The following is a 20,308-nucleotide window of genomic DNA, read 5'->3' as shown; positions in this document are numbered from 1 at the left end:
AGACCTGGTGCAGCCAAATAAATAAATAAAATAAAATATGTAAAAAAAAAAAGTCTTAAAGGGTTCCCAGTGCAGACAACCACTTGCTAATGGAGTGAAAAGTAATGCCTGGTTCCCCAGAAGCTCATCCCTGCCTACTGTCCAGGGGCTCAGACACCAGCCCTGTGTCCCAGAGGCTGCACATGGTAGCACTTAGATCTGTGGAGGGAGGGCACTCCAGGCAGAAGCACAGCCCAGACACGTGGGCTGTGTGCCTCTGGGGGCCTCTAAGTCTCCATGGTCCTGGCTGCACTGGAATCGGCGGCGGCGGCGGGGGTGGGGGGGGTCGGGGTCGGGCCGGGGTCGGGGCGGCAGGAGTGGGGGGACTTGTGGCACGAGGAAGGGAGATCTGGCTTCAGAGCTAATTGAATCCTGCGATCTTGGCCACCAGCTGCTTTTGAGTCCCCTGTCTTCCCTGATGCATTCCCAGATCCCAGCTGCCCAGTCTAAGATCACAAGTTTGCGAGTGGCTAAACCAATATGAAGGGGAATGAGAGAGAAGGCAAGGATGCCCCTGGATCTCATGCTCCATCTGCCTCTGCCTGTACAGAGCCCCAGGGATTCAGCAATGTCCCTCCGCTCCCACCATCTGAGCTCAGAATAGCAACCATCACAGGACAGGCCCCACGAGCTCAAGCTCCCACAGAGCAACAATGAGACTGATGAGGGCCAAACCCAAGGACCCTCCCGCCACCTGCACGGCACAGGATGGCTGTCAGGACCATTAATACCTCTGCTTCTCTTCCACGATCCCAGCTCCTGGATGGGTGGAGCTGAAGTTGTGGGCAAATGGGTAGCCACGGAGGGACAGGAGCTGGTGCTAGGTTCTCTTGGCATCTAGGCTCATCGGGCTAAAAACTCTGACTGGAATGAACCCCCAAAAGAATGGAGGGAGAGACTAAGGCTCAGCTGGCCCCCAGTGCCGGATGGGGAATGCTGGGGGTGGTTCAAGTCATCCCACCTCCTCCAGGCTGGAGTAGCTCCACCTTTGAGCTGACTGGACTCTCACACAGACAGAGCAGAAGCTGTGGGTGAAGAGATGTTCGGTTCCTGGGTCTTCACGGAGGAGAGTTCTCCAGCCCAGTGTGGAGTAATAGGTGTTTTTCACCAGGGCCTGGCAGATGCCAGATCAACGCTCGGTTATCTATTCTCAGGGCTGCTTCTCTCCAGGCAGAGGCACTAAGTGTGAAAGATGCATGCTGGGTCTTCCTGAGCCTCAGACCCTCCCAGCAGCACCCACGGACCCCCAACCCCACCCAGCCCTGGAGGAGGGGCAGGTCTCCTACAGCTGCAGGGAGTTAGTTCATGCAGTGGCATCAGAGGTGCACCCAGGGCCTCATGGGCTGCACCAAGGGAATGACCGATGAAGTCATTGTCCCAGAAAGGTCTCAGGGTTTGAAATGGGGTTGTGTCTGGAGCCCTCAGGGGCAACCCCTAGAGAGCCTTTGGATCCCTGTGGAAATTCTCTGAAAGGCTGGGGCTTTGGCATAAGGGGAATCCCAGACCAGACTCCTGGTCCCCCATCAAAGCAGGTCGGTCAACCCCATGTCTGCCCTCCAGGTGCCAGACGACACTGACACCAGTGGGCAATCAGGAGGCTGTGAGTCATCTGCTGCTTCCTCAGCCCCAGCTCCCAGCCTGGCCTCCCTCCCGCCTCTCTTGGCACCTGCTGGCCCCCAGCCCCACTGAGCTGCAATGGAGGGAGATGAGGCAGATGAGCTGACACCCACTCCCCCCAGCTCATGATGGGAAGACTGGACTTCCAAAGCCGTGGGAGAAACCTGCGCTCATCCCATCCAGCCCCAGTTACAGGCCCGGGGCCCACCAGGGCCACCAGCAATTTCCCTCTTGCTCCGGCCCCTACTCAGGCCTCCCCCAAGGGAGAAGCAAAAAACAAACAAATAAATAAGGGAAAGGCAACCCAGGCTTCATGAGCCCTGGAAGCCACTCAAAGCTCCTGTTCTGCTGAGCCCATGGCGGGCAGCTAGGACTAACCCCTCCTTTCTTCCCTGGTGGCCCAGGCAGGAACTGGAAACCCTGAAGCAGTTCCATCTTAAGTCACTCCAGATGAACGTAGGACTATCAAATGGCTCTGAGAACAGAGTTCAGAGCTTGGGGGCTTCAGTGTTAGGGAGAGGCAGTGCAGTTGTGTCAAGCATCTGCTTAAGTGTGTCCCCTCCCTGGAGAATCCTGGCCCTGGAGGCCCTTGGCCCAGAAACAGGCCCGAAGCCCCACATTCTGGCTACATGGAAAACTGACACCCGCTGAGCGTCTTCCGTCTCCCTTCTCTCCTCCATAAGCTTCCCTCCCATCCAGAGAATCCCCTTCCTCTCTGAGTCTCTCTCTTACATACATATAAATACATATATATTTGGCTGCACCAGGTCTTAGTTGCAACACGTGGACTCTTTAGTTGCAGCATGCAGGATCTTTAGTTGAGACATGCAAACTCTTAGTTGTGGCATGTGGGATCTAATCCCTGACCAGGGATTGAACCTGGGCCCCCTGCATTGGGAGCATGGAGTCTTAGCCACTGAAGCACGGGGGAAGTTCCCTGAGACCCTTTCTTATCCTTTTCTTTTCTGGGCTTATGATAAGACCATGGTCCCTAAGCTGCAGAGACCCAGTGGGGACGGAGCCTCAGTCTAACTTCAGTGAAGCCTCTGAGCCTTGTCCTCACTTCCCACCCAGCTCCAAGCCTGGGGTCACCCTTAGATCCCCAGGATGAGATTAGGGCACAAGGACTACCAGGCGGAGGGATGGAGACAGTCTTTTCCAACTGGTACAGGGACCACAGCTGTGGGAGGGTTCCAGGACCATTCCACTCACTTCTCTCCCAGCCTCAGGGGTGACACAGGCAAGGAGGGAGCCCAGAGGTCCCTGGCAGAGTGTGCAAAGCTACAACCTCCTCCTCTGTGCCTGCACTCTTGGGCATCAGGGGTGAGGTGGTAAATGGGCAGACGGAGCCCATCTCTACCCGTCTGTAGCTTCTAGAGCCCTGATCTTCAGACCCTTGCGCTAGAGCTTGAGTCTCAATTTAAGCTTTACCTACCTGTCCTCAGAGTCCTTCAGGTTCCCATATCTGGGCCTCCTCTGACCTGAGGTGACAGAGTGGGCAATAGATGGGTAGAAAACAGCTAGGCAGCTCCAGTCCCAAGGAGACCCCTACTCTGCTTACCAGGGGGCTCTTGCCCTAAACCCAGGGTTCCATGCATGACAGGCCAGAGACTCAAAGGGGCAGGAGCCTACTTCCCTTAGGGTGAGTCAGGGTCCCCCAGCTGATGAGAGAGAGGCCATGGGAAGCCTGAGCAAGAGAGAGGACCCACCACGGCACAGGTCCAGGGCCCCATCACCCTGGTTGCCCAGGTGTCCACACCAAACAGGGCCCAGTGGCCCCCTCAGCCTTAAGGGCATGGGGGAGCAGCAGTCCAAGGAGGAAGATGCTCTCCTCCGGTGGAGCTGCCCTTCTAGCGGCTATTGTACTGTGGCCTTGACGAGTATAAATAGCCTGAGCCGTCTGCACCTCGAAGCTGGTGCCTTGAAAGTGTGGAGCCGAGGCCTTGCTGCAGGCTCATCTCTCTCAAGGCTGCAAGAGCAATGCTGGCATGACTGGGGGAGAGGGGGACAAGTCTCCATGCCTTAACAGTGGGTGGGGGCGGGCAGTTAGGGGAAAGGTGCAGGTGGAGCAGGGAGCCCTGGAGTGGGGCTAGGGCCTGGGCAATGGGATGGGAGGACTGGGCAACAGCAGAAGGCATCGTGGCTGCTGCATGTCTGGGTTTTCAACCCACCCCTCTTGGGTTCCATCTGAAAGTCCCCAGGGCCCTGTATTCTAGATGTGGGCCTGGCCTGCCCTTCCTGTTCTCTGGAGCCTTCTTGCTGACCCAACCCCCTTCCAGCCTCAGGGCCTTTGCATGGGCTGTTCACTCTGCCAAAACTCTCTTTCCTCAACCATTTCTGGCGCAGTTACCATCTGACAACATCCCAGCAAAAATGTCACCTCCTGGGGTGGCCTCCCTTACCTCCCTCTTCATCTATCTAGGGCTGTCCTCCATTCCCTCAGAGCAGCCTGTCTTTTCCTTTCATAGCATTTACCACAAAGTGTACTTAAATATTCATTTATTCATTTACTGATTTAAGGGCCAGTGGTCACCCCTGAGTCCCCTGTGCCCAGCAGCCAGGCACAGAGCAGACACCTCATAAATACTGCATCAAGGATCCCCGCACTGGGTCCTCCTGAGGAGCGAGAGACCAATATGCCTTGCAGTCCTCCTATGCCCCTGAAGGTGAAGGGACCGGGACACGGCAGAGGCCAGCCCAGAGGCAGCTTGGGGTAACTGCCACCGCTATGCAGGTCCAAGCCCCGAGGCCCGCCTGGGGCTGAGGTCACGTGGGTCTCGGTGGCTCTGAGAGGGGCCGGGGCCGCCCTGGGCTCCTGTGCACTGTTGGGGACGGTGACTGTTCCAAGGGCGTGATTGCCTTGTCAGGGGCACCAGGGCCCACGTTCACGTAGGCCACGGGCAGCTGCACGTAGTGGTCCCCTCGCAGCGCAGCCACCACGAGTGCCACTTCCCCTGCTAGCTCTCCGAAGGTGGGTCGTGCCATGGGGTCCGCCGCCCAGCAGTGCTGCATCACAGTGTACCTACCGGGGAGAGGAAAACATTAGGGGCACGGTGCACCCCCACCCAGAGCTTCTGGGCTATCCACTTGCGCTTAGCCCCTTGGCAGGCCACAGTGGACGAGAGCGGATGACATGGCTAATGCCTTGCCTCACCCAATTACAGGGAAGCTCTTATTATAACTGCCTGCCTTCCCACCCTGGCAGAGGTCGAATTGCCTCAGGGGTTGAGAGGCTGGACTCCTGTGTCCTGTGACCTGGGCTTTGTGATCTCAACAAGTTTCTTAACCTCTCTGTGCCTCTGGATCCTTCTCTGATCACAGGGCTTTTGGGGTATAAAATGAGAAGACTCCTGTGAAGTTCGGAGCTTAGGGCCCAGCTCACAAGCTATTGCAGTTATCATCACAGGTCTTCTAGGAAGGAAGCCCAGGTCTGAGGAAATGGGGATTCAAAGCACTAAGATTGTGGGGCAACTCATTGGCATCATATGGGCTTTCCTGGTGGCTCAGGTGGTAAAGATTCTGTCTGCAATGCGGGAGACCTGGGTTCGATCCCTGGGTCAGGAAGATACCCTGGAGAAGAGAATGGCAACCTACTTCAGTATTCTTGCATGGAGAATTTTATGGACAGAGGAGCCTGGCAGGCTACAGTCCCCAGGGTTGCAAAGAGTCGGACAAGACTGAGCAACTAGCACTTTCACTTTTCTTTCACTTTCCTTTCACTTTCTTTGGCACTATGGATCCCAAGCAGTTTCTTTGTGTTTGTCTAATGGGTCCTAACACATGCCCCTTTATCTTGGAAATGTCATCCCTGCCCTAAATGATACTAAAAGTGCCCTACACATGATAATCTCGTATAATTCTGAGAACTCTGAGGGTGGTACTGTGATCACTCTAACTCTGCAGATGAGGAAACTGGAGCCCAGAGACAAGGGACTTTCCTGGTCTAGAGGATCCTGGCATGGCCCCCTTCATTCTCCCTGTGGTTGCTTATGGCTCTTGACTGAGGTGCCCTCTAGGAATTGCCCTAGGTAGAAAAGAAATGCCTCCTCCAGGCTCACACGCCTTCCTCCTGGACAGCTGTAAGCAGTGACTGATGTATGTCTGGTGCAAAGACCCGGGCCCCTGGGTCTCAATTTCAGAAAACTCTGAAGGGCCACCCCAATTCCAGAGATCCCAGGAGATGGACAGCAGCCTCTTTTACATCTGCATCACAGCTCTACTTCTCTGCCTCCCTAGTCCTGCTTCCCTTGCCCCCAACCTAGGAATCGACCACCTGCATATGTGTAAATCTCCATCTCAGAGTCTGTTTCAGGGAGCCTGACCCGGAGGCAGAAATTAATTTCCCTGACTTTGAAGCAGATGCATCAGTGAAATAAATAATGAAAAGCAAAAGCAAGGCAGGCAGGGCTGTGAGGAAGGGTTACTCATACCCTTCTGGAACACAAGCTGAGCGAGACAGGAATCATTAGCCACCTTTATCTGTGACCTGGTTCTTCCCATTCTAACCTCAAAGACCTGAGCATGGCTAAGGCATGCGAGCTGCTCATGAAGCTAAACCACCCGACAGGCACTGATGAAACACAGCTGGCGCCATGCCTCTGGGAACAGGGAATCTGAAACTATATCCAATGAAAAACAATTTCTGATCTGGAGATGTGGAGGGGGCTTAGTGTGGGAGCTAATGGAACCTTTCCTTGAGGTTAAGTAAGTGGAAGCGATGGAAAACAGCCCCCCTTGCTGGGGATTGTGGGGAGAGGAGTGCTGGGAAATGAAATCACTGGCCTCAACCAATGATTAGGAATGCTGTTACCATGGCAACCATGATCTCCTTCTAGCACCAAGCCTTGATGCTGGCGGAACCAGTCCACAGATGAGGAAACTGAGGCCCAGAGAGGGTCCCTTTCTAGGTCAACCTGAGAATGAGTCAAAAAGCCAGGCAAGAACTCTGTCTCCAGCCCCCTCCTCACCTTCTTGTCTCTAGTCCCAGCTCCCTCCCCGTCACCATGTCCATATACTCACAGAGAATCTGGGCAATACTCAGGCTGGGGTAGGCGCCGACCCTGGGCCAGGAAGTGAGTAAGATCAAAAGGGTCGATGTGGGGGTATGGAGGGGCACCCCGTGTCAGCAGCTCCCATAACAGCACACCATACGACCACTGTGGGAGGGGACAGGTGAAGGGACTCAACTCTTAGCTCAAATCTGGGGACAGGTGGACCCCTCCAGGTCTGCTCCCTCCCAGAGCCTGCTAGCTGGAAATGAGGGGCTCCACCCCCAAATCGGAATTGTTCTTCTTTACCTCACAAGCATCTTCGCTCTGTCCCCCCTCCGAGCCTGCCCAGAGTTGGGGCTTGGCAAGGCCTGGATTGCCTGTGAAGAGCCACCTCTTGCCCTGATACCTGCCCAGAGATGGGCAAATGGTCTATGGGCACCGCCCAACACAGGGTTCCCTGGGTTCATCAACATCCAGAGTTGAATGGGCAAGGCCGAGTGTTGTCTGAGGCTGGGTGGACTCTGGGGCAGGTGGGGCCTCACCACGTCAGACTTGGTGGTGAATCTGTAGGTCTGCAGGCTCTCCAGCGCCATCCACTTGACAGGCAAGCGAGCGTGGCGGTGCTGCTTGACACTGTAGTACTCCTTGTCCAGGACATCACGGGCCAGACCAAAGTCAGCCACCTTGACCGTGAATGACTCATCCAGCCTGGGAGGGGAGGATCACACTCAGGACTGGTCCCCACCAGACCCAAACCCATCTATCTCAGGCCCTCACAGGGTTTCTGAGCTACAGCATCCAACCCAAGCCTGCACTGGGCAGACAGAAAAATGGAGGACCAGAAAGAGAAGGACATGTCCAGGGCTATATAGCAAGAAATGGAGCGTGGGCCTTCCCTGTGGGCGCCTTCAGCTGCACACCCCAGCGCTCCGCCCCCTGGCTTCTCTCTGGCCACTCACATGCAGTTCCGAGCAGCCAGATCCCGGTGCACAAACTTCTGCTCGGCCAGGTACTCCATGCCGTGGGCCACCTGCAGGCCGAAGCTGATGAGGTCCTTTACTGTGGGATTCTGGGGGTGGGTGGGGAGCACAGGTGGGCCAGTAGGTGAGGGCGAGCAGCTCCATGCCCAGCTGCTGCCCAAGCCCCCCCAACCTATGCACCCCCCAGAGCCCAGAGTCAGCTAAGCACCGACTGACCCGCTGGGGTGAGCGGATGAACTGCAGCAGGTCTCCGTGGCGCATGTAGGGCAGCAGCACGCGGGGCAGCCCTTCCGGGGGCAGCACAATGCCAATGAGAGCCAGCACGTTCGGGTGGTGCAGACGGCGCATGAGCAGCCCCTCGCGCAGGAAGGCCTCCACCTCCTGCACCTCTGTGATGCCTGCAGGGAGGCTGGAGTCAGGCCCAGGGCGGGGAACCCCTTGATAAGGGTCAGATGGGGAAACGGAGGAAACGAAAGTCTCCCGCTCAGGGTCACGGAGCTGATGGTAGCACGGCAGGGACAAGGATCCTCCCAGCCTCTGTTCCACTTACGACTCAGCGACTTGATGGCACAGTGGATTCGATTCTGGGCCTCATCTTTGTATTCTCCATGGTAGACAACTCCAAAATGGCCTGATGAGGGAGAGATGGTGAGAGGGGCCCCGGGGCCCAGAGCACACACCACTCCCACCCACCGGCAACCAGACCTCAGAACTCCAACTCGTGATGGCAGAGCCTGCAGCCCTCCCATACCCTCTTAATCTGCACCAGAACCCACTGAAGACAGAGTTCCTATTTCACAGATGAGCAAATGGAGGCTCAGAGTCCTGCCTGACTGTTCCTCAAGCCCATGTCATCTCAGGACTCCATCTCTCCCCCGCTCCACCTGGTCTGGCACTCATACCTTTGCCAATGACTCGGTCAGCGTGGGTGACCACCCTTTCATGGGGAATCAGTACATCCTTGACCTCAGACAGGAGCACAGAGTCCAGGTCCCCAAGCTGGATGGATCCTTTCCGCAGCAATGGGACACGGGACCCATCCCCGCTGTCTGAGGAGGATATTCTGTGGACCTGAGTGGAGGAATCCTGGCTAGTGATAGGAGGGGCTGTGGAGGAAGAGAGGGAATGAGGGGCTGGTGGAGCAGACAGTATGGTCCCATCTTCTAGCACCTCCAGCATCTCACCAAGGCCATTTCTGTAGTCAGAGCCTGAGCGGAGCAGAGGCAGAGGCATGGCTCCAGGGGTCCGGTCCAGGGAGGCCAAGTCTTCCAGGTTCGAAGAAAGAACTGTGGACAAATGCCTGCTAGTAGCCAGCCACTCCAAGGTCCTAGAGGCTGACCCAGACCCAGGAGGTGTGGGCAGACCCCCAAGGCCTGGACAGAGAGGATATAGGGGCTTGGAGATGTCATAGTTTGGGGGTGAGGGCTGGGTCAGGATGGCAGTGGAGGGCTCACCTAGCTGCTTCCTCCGGCGGTAACTGAAGACCAGTATGGCAGCCAGCACAGCCACAAGCAGGAGCAGAGCCAGGAGGACACCGAGGAGCGTGCTCTGGGGGACTCCTTCCAGACCTGGCCGCACTACCTTGCCCAGGGTGTAGCACCCACCATCCACACAGACCTGGGGAGCATTAGGTGGCAGCTCAGGCCCAGCCTGTAGACGCCCCCCCCCACCCCGACCCGTGTCTCCTGAGGAGGGCCAACAGAGCTGCCTACCTGCAGTGGAGCACCGTCCTTGCCAAGTTGCAGGGAGGGGGGCAGGGGGCAGACTACCACATCCCCCCGCAGCTCGTGCTGGCAGCTCTTGCCACTCACAGTCACATTCACAGCCACGCAGTCAGCCACAGTGCCCAGCCCGATGTACTGCAGAGACAGTCACGGGGGCTGGCCAGTGCCCCCCACAACGCTCCTTCGGCGAGGCTGCAGCCCTACCCCCTCCACTGTCCTCACCCCTCATCCCCCACACTTACCTCAAACTTAATGGCGTGCTCCTCAGGCTTCAGGGGGCCAGGTCCTTGCTGGGTGGGTGGGGTGGAGGCAGGAAGCGAAAGCCAGGCAGTGTGTAGCCAGGAGCTCCATCCCCACGGACACTCAGGTTCCCTGTCACCCACCCTCGGCGGCCTCGGACCACATATTCGGGCAGGCGGCACCTGTGTTGCTCCGGGCTGCCCCTCACACTGCGGGGCCCAGGTGAGAGCGGTAAGCCCCGGTATCCTACCTTCAGCCACCCTGGCCCCCTGAACCCAGCGTGGGCTGGAGCTGGAACTCAGGGGACTGGTGTGGCCTTCCTCCCTCCTGGCAAGTGCCCACTCAGCAGCTGCCAGCGCCCGCTCACCCTGTTCTCCACTGCCCTGACCCCATCATGGAATGACAGCGTGAGGTGCCATGCTGAAGTCAGATGCTGGCCGCGGATGGTGACGTGGGAGCCACTGTGGAGGAGAGCGGGGTGGTGGGCCTCGGGGTGCTCTCTGAGGCTGGATCCCTCATCCTTCAGAGACCAGAATGGGCGAGGAGGTGACACTTACGTATAGCCACATTTGGGGCTGATGCCCAGGATGATGGGGTCTTCCCGGTAGTGGAAATTCCAAGAGCCAGGCACCTCGGCGCCCCCTACCTGCAGGCGAATGGGAACGCTGGCAGTAGCGGCCCCAGGGGGCGTGGTGCATAAAAGCTGCCCCTCGCTGACCCTGCAGAACAGGGGGGATTGGGCTCAGGGGCACCTTCCAAGTGATGGCCAGGCCCAGCTCCTCCAGGGGCCAACAGACCCCTCCCAGTTCCTCTGTCGGTCATCTCCCCGATCTGCCCAAACTCCATGGTCTGTTTGAAGACAGGGTGGTCCCAGTAAGGCCTCCAAGAAGTCAGGGAGGAACAGGGACCCCATAGCGCTGGCTGCAGTCAATGGACACTATAATGGGCTCTCTCACCATCCCCAAACCACCTCGGGGCTGGAGGGAGAAACAGACACTTCTTCCTGGACCGTTCCCTCCACTGCGTGACTGAGCCCTCCTCCCCTACCCTGTCGGGGATCCAAGCCCTACCTGGTGAGGGTTCCCCTATGTGGGACCCTGTTGCCTCCCTTCCCCCTTCCCACTGGCTCTTACTGTTTCAGTGGGCACTCAGTCCCATTGACCAGCACAGTCTGGCTGGTGCCAATAGACAGGCCTCGGCCTTCAAGGGTGAGGCAGGTACCTCCTGCCCGAGGGCCAAAGAAGGGTCGGACTGCTGTCAGCACTGGCTCCTAAGAGGGCATGGAGATGGCTTAGCTTGGAATAGGAGGCCCTCCCCTCCAAACCCTTCCCTGCCCGAACTGCCCACCTGCCCAAGGACACATACAAGGCAAGGTGACCTCACCATGAAACAGAAGCCTCCTAGCATGGAGGTACCTTCTACCCGGAAGTGCCTGCCCAGTGGCATATTGGTCACAATGAGGCTGATGTTGGCAGGCCCGGCTACCTGCGTGCTCAAGGGCTCCAGCTCACACTCAAAATCCTCTATGAAGTCCTTCCGGGGCAGTCGGCTGGGACGTCAAGGGAACTCAAGGTCGGCTGGGGGGGTGGGTCACACAGGCCTACTGGCCTGCCCACCACAAATCACAGGTCTCCTCTGAGCTTAAAGATAGCATCTATCTACCCATGCCTCAATCCTGGGTCAACAGGAACTGTCGGTGCAGGGACTAGTTTGGCCATAACTCAACAGACAGATAAGGCACATGCAGGCTCAGAAAGGAATAGAGGTGTCACCCCAGACACAAAACAAGCAGAGCCACCGCAGCTTGCCCCATGCAAGCTGAGGACAGGATCTCACAGCAAAGGGGCTGCTTTGTTTATGCATCAGGGACAGAAACAGCAGGGACCAGGTCGTACCTGAGGTCTGAGTTGCCTTTAGGTAACAGTCGGCAGGGACTTCGACCCACAGTGACCTGATGGGTGCCTTCAGGCACCAGACCAGGAGGGTACAGGTAGAAGTTGGAGCCACATAGGGTCAGCCTTGTGCTGCCCCTTAGGGGTCCACTGCGGGGATAGAACTGAAAGGGGGAGGAGAACATAGCCTGAGTCCCTCTATGGGTCAGGACTCTCAGCCCTGTCTGCTTCCCCCTAAGTTTTCTGCCATACTCCTTGCCTGCCACACACTCCAGTCACCCTAGGTCATGCTTTTGTGCTGGATGTTAAGTTGCTTCGGTCACGTCTGACTCTGTGTGACCCTATGGACTATAGCCTACCAGGCTCTTCTGTACATGGGATTCTCCAGGCAAGAATATAGGAGTGGGTTGCCACGCTCTTCTACAGGGGCTCTTCCCGACCCAGGGACTGAACTCCCATCTCTTGCATTGGCAGGTGGGTTCCTTACCGCTAGCGCCACTTGGGAATCCCTTCACTTTAGGTCAGCAGTCCCCAGCCTTTATGGCACCAGGGACTGGTTTCATGGGAGACAGTTTTTCCATGGACCAGGAAGAGGAGAGATGGTTTCGGGATAATTCAAGCACATTGTATTTATTATGTACTTTGTTTATAATCTAATGCTGCAGCTGATCTAACAGGAGGTACTGATCTGCAGCCCGGAGGTTGGGGACCCCTGCTCTAGGTCACATGCTAGTCCCCATTCAATACTATTCTGTCTCAAAGTCTTTGAATGTGTGTGCCCTCTTTGTAGCTACTTAGGACATACCAGATCTGAGGAAGATCATGGTTAAGACCTGCTGACTCCCACCCCAGGCCCAGCAGGTCCCATCCCTTAACTGTGCCCTGACAGGCAAGCCATACCTCAGTAAGCACTGGTGGGCAGTAGTCCTGTTGCCAGGAGCCAGGACACTCCTTCTGCCGGCCACACATGCCCCCACACCATCCACAGCCCATGAAACGCTGTGCCCGCAGGCAGCGCCCACAGGTGAGGAAGTGGCGGCAGCCAGGGCCCCGAATCGGTACCTGGAAGACCTGGAACAGACAGGTATCTCAGGGGTGGCTGAACGGGGAGGCTAAGCCCCCTAGAACCCCTGGTTCCACTGTAAATCAGGGTGGTGAGGCCTGTGTGTCAGTGCCTCCCTGGACTCGAGCGGGAGCCTGTGCTCCCAACAGCCCAGCCCCAGGCCCTACCCTGCCCACCTTACCTGGTCCCCAGAGGCAAAAAGCAGGTGGTCCCCAAGGCGTCTGACATCCCGATGCACGGGCTGCCCATTGCTGCCCAGTGAGAAGTTGGACACGTACAGCAAGTAGTTGAGAGACCTGGCCAGCTCCACCTGGGACAGGTTGGCCATGAGCAAAATGGGGACAGGGATCTGGGGATGAGGGGCCGCAGAGACAAAGGACCCACCTGCAGGATGCGCCCATCGGCTGTGCCCATGTGGGCCACTGTGACGTTGTCAAGGCGCGTCACGTACAGTGCCGTGACCTCCACTGGTCCCAACAGCCCGTTGAATAGGTCCACCCGTAAGAGGCTGCTGCTGACGAGCAGAGGGAAGTGGCGGCAGCTGATATTGGGGCTGGAGGCCCCCAGACCAGGCTGGGGAAGGTCAAAGAAGGAGTCAGGGCTCATCTCCATGCGCTGAACCCTTCAGGCCTCTATCAGGGACCACAGTGGCCTAAATTCCCACTCCTCACCTGGCCTGGATGGAGAAGGTCCCAGACCTGCCAGGCACCCCACCTTCCACCATGGGGCTCTCAGATGTAGCCAGGCCAGGGAAGAAGGCCGAGGCCAGAAGGCTGGCTCCCCCGCCCAGAGCCTAGCCCTTCCTTGCCACAGCCATTCTGATAACGTGTTATGAAGCCTTCCAAAGACAACCCTATTCTGTTCTCACTACCACGCTGTGGAGTTGGCTTCTCTCATCACTCCCATTTTACAGATAAGGAAACGGGCTCAGAGAGGTCTGCCCACCTGTCAAAGGCCTTGTCGCCTCCCAGGAGAGGAGCTGGGTTGATAGTCTTGAGTTCCTGACCAGAGTCTTCTCCTGCCCCCTGCTGGTCCTGCCCTATATTTCAACAAACCCTGTCACCTCTTTAGGCTTCAATGTCTCCACCTGCTTAAGGAGCTGAACTCTGAGATTAATTGGGCGGCACCGGCTTGGTAACACGGTCCTTCTCCCTGAGACGCCAAAGATCTTCCAGCACCTCCAGCCGCTACCTGTATCTCCTTCGAGGTACAGGAGAGATAAACCAGGGCCTGAAGGCCTGGGTGCCAGGAGACACTAATTTCTCTCTGTTTTTAGCAGGAAGGTGTTTGGGGGACACCCAGTGCCCCAGGTCAGGGTTGTAGAAGCTTCTGGGAAACCAGAAGTGAAGGTATGGATGCAAGGGTATTGGAGCTGGATGCAAGGTACAGGCAAGGCTCTGTAGCCCTCGTAGCTTGGGACCGTCCCTTGCCAGCCCTAAGGGTCCTCCTCCTGATAGGAGGCCCCTGTCTGACAATGTGTGCTTAACCCAGTCCTGAGACCTCAGCACTGATTGTAAGTCTTAGAGCAAGACCTCAGCATAGAGCTGGGTCCTGAAACTCCTCACACTGGATCTATAGCATGGGTGGGTGGGGACTAGGAGTCTGTCCTAACTGGAGGTGAGTAAAAGTCCTGATCCTAGCAGGAAGCCAGCCAGGTGTTTTCTGTATGACTCAGGGACAGGTGGGGCTGTGCGCTGGAAAAGAAGCCCTACCCTAGTCAGAGGCCCTACCCTGTCTGTGTGCCCCTGGGCTCCAGGGCCTTAGCTCTGGATTCCTAGGCTTGTCTGGGGGTCCCAGCCTCCTGAAAACACTGAAGTGTCCAATACCCCATAGAGGAGGGTGACTCCACCAGACTCAAATCCCACCTGAACCCATGGAGGGCAGGGACCAGCTCGGAGGCCCTCAGGCTTCATGAGGGCAGCCTCAAGGAACACAGAGCGGCTTTCCTCCTAGAGGCTGTGTCAAACATGGGACAGGCTGGTTCACACACTGCCTGGGGGCCTGGCCAGACTGTGGGCAGGGCTGGAGATTAGCCCTTTCGAGCCTTGTACTGCCAAGTGGGGCCAGGTGTCTTCTGATCTCCTGACCCCTAGCCAAGTCAGAGAGAGGTCCTGATTCCTCACAGAGAAGGAGGGGGGGCAATGAGGGTTCCCTAAGCCCAGACTAGGGATTCCCACCCCTAGGGCCTCCTCAACCCAGATGGAGTCAGCTGAAGGAGGAGGCTGAAGATCTCCCCACCTTCGCTGTGTGTAAACTCTCCTCCTGCCACTGGGGCATCAATCAGAGCAAAAGGAGACAGTGAAGAATGTCACAGCAAGGCCAGAGCCACAGGGCAGATAATGACTCTGAGACCAGTGACTATGGGTTAGTTCCCTGAAAGGCCACTTGTCCAAGGCCATTCCTTCATTCATTCACCCATTTTCCTTGTTTTAATCTCTTATAAGTAGGGTGGGACTGTTTCAGTGGCCTCAAGAAGTCAGTTTTAGGTTTGTCCTCAGGGAAAAAGCATTTTAAGGACCATCCTCTTAGTCTCTGTTCTAGCTCCTTAACACCATGGCTGAAGGGAACCTGAGCAGGGTCTGCCGGGAGGAGCACCTTAGTTCAGCTTAGGCTGGGAGACCTCCTTCCCGGGATGAGAAGGGCCCCAAGTATGGTGAAAGAAAGCCTGGGACTCCTGCATGGTGAACCAATCCAGCCAGCCCCTCCTAGGCCTTTACTCATAAGCAGATGTTTATAGTTGCTTGCATAAGACCGGGGTGAGTCTCCTGGAATCCACTAGAGCTAGGCCGCCTTCCCACTATGTCCTGATTCCTCTTCCCATCACCCCACGGAGAGCAATCAGTGATGAGTGGGTCCATAAAGCCTAGGGCAGGCAGGCTGCCTGACAAGCAACCAACTTTCAAGGCCCAGAAGGATCTATGGAACAGGGGTGGAGGGGGGCATTCTCTGACAACTCCTGCCCCACCCTCTTGGGAAAGCAGAGCAAAACAAGCACTCCCACAGGGAAAGCGAAACTGTTGGTAAGTAGATGTGAGTCTGGGTGAATTTGTGAGTATCTGCCTGTGGATTGGGGGTGAGGGGCTACTTTTTGTGTGTGTCTGTAAGTGTATAAACTGGGGGAAGGTAGAAAGGGACAACCACCATTATACCCAGAGTTTGGAAGTATCCCTGGCAGAGAGACAGTTATGATGCAATCCAATTTTCCCATAACCAGGGAAATTACCCAAAAAAGCAAGAGGCCATGGTAAATGAGAGGGTGAAACAGGAAAAGGGTTTAGCAACAGGATCTAGCCTGGCCAGGAGATGAGATTTCAGTATGGGGTTTGACTGACCCCCTAAGAAACTGGGTGGAAGAGAAAGCTTCTCCCCACCTGCCTTCCTCCTCCTAGACCCTCTCAGCCGTGGATGGGAAGTGAACACACACTGCTCACAAGTGAGAGCCACTTCCTTCTGCTTACCGCATCTGGGCAAAAACTGGGCAACTGGAAGAAGTCCAGCCCTCGCCGGAGGCCAGGGGGGACCGGAGGCTCACAACAGCGCTCTACGCCCTTTTCGATGAGAGTGTCCAGCAGGTGGACGGGGAACGCACAGACCACAGAGTTGGGATCTGCACCTGGGCTGCTGTCTCTGCTAGCCGAGAAGACACCGAAGAGCACTTCCTGCCCCTCAGGGATGCTCAGCTCAGCGGCTAGGTGGCCGCCCACTGGAGCAGCGTGGGCCGCCCGCAGCACCGGGTAGGGTTGCCCGCCCTCATGGGCTGCACGTCGCCGACGTTTAGGGGCGAAATGGCAGTCGAGGACCAGCTCTCGGTAGTCTCCCAGGTCGGTCTCGACAGCGCTGAGCCGTGCCAGGCGCGTGTGCAAGGCGCCAGGAGCAGCTGCCACGTCGGCGGGCTGTACCGTCAGGAAATAGACGAAGGCTCCGGCGTGGAAACTGTACACATATTCGATGCGGTAGGAATCGAGGTGCTGGGGCAGCACCGAGAGCGCTGCGAAGCCTGCTGCAAATCCTGAACCGTCGGCCTTGAGCCGCCGGATGGACACCGACAGTGGGCTGAAGCTGGCGGCCACCGCCGAGTCCAGTGACGATGCCACGTACAAATAGGATGCCTGGCCCTGCTCAACCACAGTCACGAGGGTGCCTAGAGGGCTGGCTACACAGTCAGGACAGTCCTCTGGCCGATTGTGCTCTGAGAAAAGGCAGACCGGTGGCGCCAGGTGCAGGGCTGTCCCGCCCGGCTCTAGCTCATGCAGGAAGCAGCGGCCACGAAGGCTGGAGCCACAGCTGATCAGTGCGGGAAGCGCGGGTTCCAACACCAGAACCTGCGTATCTGTGTCTCCGGGCGGGCCGTGGGGGCCTGGGCCACAGGCCGCACACGTCTGGCAGCCAGGGGCCCCAGCAGGGCCGGTGGCCAGGCTCTCAACTGGCTGCAGATCAGGTCCAAGCACATGCAGGCGATTGCGTGTGGCCACGAACACCGCACTGCCTTCCCTGCCGCCCTCGTAGGTTGCAACGGCTTGTACCGGACCGCCGGCAGAGAAGCTGGGCACCGAGTACTCCACTGCAAAGTCGCGGGAAGCAGCATACGGGATGCGCGGGCACTGCCAGGACCCGCCAGTCTCGGGCACCGCCGGCAGCGTCGGCAGCAGCAGCAGCAGTAAGAGGAAAGGCTGGAACAGCGGCGGGTGGAGCTCCATCGAGGCCCAGGTAGGGCCCCGTGGAGGTTCCCGCAGACCCGGGCCTGGCTGGGAGCAGACTCGAAGTCTGGGTTGGGACCCGCGTCGAGGGTCGATCCGGGGAGCCCCGGGGCAGCTGACCCCACCAGGACTCCTGAGAGGCCCACCGCCCTCTCCTGCCCTCAGCGTCCGAGCGCCTGGCGCGGGCTGGCACACACAGACAGAGAGGCCGCCTCACCTGTTGCTCTTGTTGCCGCTCCCAGCCGGAGATTAGAGCAAAGTCTGTCGGAGCTACCCCGGCAGGCTGACAGGACCAGGGCGTGGGGGCGGAGCTGTGGGCGGGGCCTGCTGGTTGGCTGGCTGGCCTAGCCCAGCCCCTCTGCTTGCCGACTTTCCCCGCCCTCGGAAGCCTGGGTCCTACACCTACGCTTGGACCCTTTTCTCTCAGTGGCCTGTGGGTGAGTGGGTGTAGGGTGGCCCGAAGAGACGTTTAGTAGATCTGAGCTGTTCTGTCCCGCCCCCTGACGATCGACTGGGCGGAAGTGGGAGGGGTTGCCCCAGTACGTTTGAGGACCATTTGGTATCCTTCTCTCGGCTCCAGGATACAGCAACATCCTCAGACACTCGTTCCTGGTCAGGGCCCAGGGAACCCTCCTTGTGGGGACCAGAAGCCAGGAATGTGTGGAGAACCACAGGGGAGGTGTGAGGAGACCCCAGGAGTGGCACTACCCTCTGTGAAAGTGTTATTCAGTCGTGTCCAACTCTATGACTGTAGCCCACCAGGCTTCTCTGTCTGTGGGATTCTCCAGGCAAGTATACTGGAGTGGGTTGCCATTCCCTTCTGGGACTATCCCTCTGTGGACCTGCTCGGGGCTGACTGCGACAGGATGGCGGTCAGAGGCTACTGCCTTGCATCCAGCCTGCCCAGGGCAGTGGGAGTTATAAGATGGGGCCCACCCTGTTGGCTGGATCTTAGAGTCAGAGGAGAAGCAACTTACATGGAGGCCCAACCCTAGCTCTGCCCTGTCTACCACTGCCTCAGTAGGTGGCAGCTGCAGGGATGGGGTCGACAGAACACAAGTGCTGGCCTTCCTTCCTGGTTCTGCTCCAGCACCTCCCGATATGCGGGAGACATGGGCTTTGGCTTTCAGGGCACCTCTAACCTGTTCTGTTAACCTTGCTGGGCCTCAGGCTTTCAGTCTCCAAAATGAGGTGATTGCCCAGAGTTCTCTCTCCAGGCTGTGATTTTGTGCAGGGTGGGAGTAGGGGAGTCAACCCAGGTCTGCTCTTGCCATCTCTCAGCATCTTCCCTTTGGGAACTACACCCCCCAACACTGGAGTGTCCTGGGGGACATCTTTAGCCTGATAGCCCCCTCAGCCAGGTGTACCTGGGCCCTGGAGAGAGGGAAAGCTTCACAGAGTGACCCTAGGTTGAGTTCTGAGTGACCTGTGAACTGTGAGTCCCAGAGATTTGGAGGGTAAGGAGTGCGGGTGAGGAGAGGAGACAGCCCAACAAGATTCAGCCTGGCCCTACGAGAACCTCCTCCACTCATCTCCAGCCTATACTCCTAGTTCCTCCTTCCAGGAACACCTTTTCCCCTTCCTTCTCTTGCAACGTACGTGGCATCTCCTCCAGGAAGCCTACCTGATCTGGGTGGTGCCAAGTCCATTTTGTGGGTGCCATACTCCCTGTGCTACACCCACCCCAAAACAGTTCACTCTGAATAACTTACACCCCCCTTCACCGATTCCTAATTTGGGGACTCCCCTACCCCTCCAGACTGGAGCTCCTGGAGCAACTGGGGGGAGGTGGGGAAGAGCACAGGGTGGCCACACCCAGTGCTGGAAGCATACTGCACCTGAGGCAACATAAAAAGGCACTCCCTTCTCTAACCTGAATTGCCCGGAAATGAATAGACACCTTCAGAAATTATGGCACCATTCCTATATTCCACAGTCAACGTGTCTAAAAGGTAGTCAAGCGAGACAAAACTGAAATAAAACGTTCCCTGCCTGGCACCGAGGCATGGGTTCTTGGGACCTCCATCCTGGCTCAGGATATTGGGAGAGACTTCTAGGAATTGGGAATAAATTTCAAGGGCCTTCCCTGGTCACCTGTTTGGGAGTGGGGAGTGGGTGTGCAGTAGTCAAGTTGATTCTCTGCTGCCATCATGCGGCCAAGCTGTTGACTGCCTCCAGGCTGGCATCTCCTCTCAGGTAGCCTAGACTTTGGACAGCAGCCCTGGTTTTGGATAGAGTGCCCTTTCCTCCCTCCTCATCTGCTTGGTCTGTGGGAGGGGAGCAGGCAAGCCATGTGGGGGAAGTCAGCTAATGGGGCCTTGCAGTGCTGAGAACAAGTGCTTTTCTCAAGGTGAATTCACAAGGCCCGGCCAAGGTTCAGCTTAAGTACCTACCCCACTGCCCTTGAAAAGAGTGCTAGCCACTTTGCCCTCTTGGCTCTCACTTCCCTATGAATGCTACCACAGAGAACTGGTGCCAGACTCCTTCTCCAACCCAAAGATCATCCTGGTGGTGGCAGGGGGATCTCTCTAACCACAAAATATCCAGATCACTCTGCAGCTTAAAAATTTTCAATGACTCCCCATTGCCTGAATTTTCCCTGGAGTTTGAGAACCCTGGGCCTTAAAGACTCCTCCAGCTTCACTGTAACCCAATGAACCTGTCATACCAGTTTCTTTACCATATCTAATTGTGACTCTCTCTTCCCACCCCCACCCAGAATAGGTGCTGAACTGCAAGAAGCTGGGAGCCCTACAGAGATCAGGGCAGCCAGCAGGGACACTGGGGGGCTGACCACTGACCCAAAAGAACACCAGTAGCTGTCAGAGACAGGTAGCCTGGCATCACCTTGGCCCCAGAGACGGGTTTGGTGCCCTGGCCAAAATTCAGGGAAGTAATAAAAACAGGAAACGGGTAAAAAAGAGATGCAGGGCATGTGCAGTGTGAGTGGCAGCCACTAAGCCTCTGGCTGCTCCATAGGTGCTTCGGGGTCTGGGCAGGTAGCCTGCTGCCTAATCCATTCTAGTATGATCTGGGGTGAGGCCAAGGGGTGGGGCCAAGGGGAA

At 57.2% G+C, this 20,308-nt stretch overlaps 1 protein-coding gene across 1 annotated transcript; it reads right to left on the bottom strand.

Moving 5' to 3' along the window:
- Positions 1 to 4,148: 4,148 nt before the first annotated feature.
- On the bottom strand, positions 4,149 to 18,858 carry MST1R (macrophage stimulating 1 receptor). Its single transcript, XM_070359110.1, is given in 21 exon segments — positions 4,149 to 4,678; positions 6,676 to 6,812; positions 7,190 to 7,355; positions 7,607 to 7,716; positions 7,844 to 8,025; positions 8,178 to 8,258; positions 8,530 to 8,733; positions 8,812 to 8,913; positions 9,082 to 9,244; positions 9,340 to 9,486; positions 9,594 to 9,631; positions 9,634 to 9,788; positions 9,945 to 10,052; positions 10,149 to 10,310; positions 10,725 to 10,861; positions 10,975 to 11,140; positions 11,487 to 11,647; positions 12,384 to 12,554; positions 12,728 to 12,856; positions 12,931 to 13,119; positions 16,005 to 18,858. Coding segments are annotated over 21 exon segments (4,203 nt in total). The 5' UTR covers positions 17,244 to 18,858; the 3' UTR covers positions 4,149 to 4,422.
- Between the last annotated feature and the right edge of the window lie 1,450 nt (positions 18,859 to 20,308).

This window comes from Bos mutus, chromosome 22 (genome assembly GCF_027580195.1).
Source record: "Bos mutus isolate GX-2022 chromosome 22, NWIPB_WYAK_1.1, whole genome shotgun sequence".
In the NCBI taxonomy this organism is placed as follows: domain Eukaryota; kingdom Metazoa; phylum Chordata; class Mammalia; order Artiodactyla; family Bovidae; genus Bos; species Bos mutus.
The sequence above is the reverse complement of the archived record's forward strand: the minus strand, read 5'-3'. Positions and strand labels throughout refer to the sequence as shown.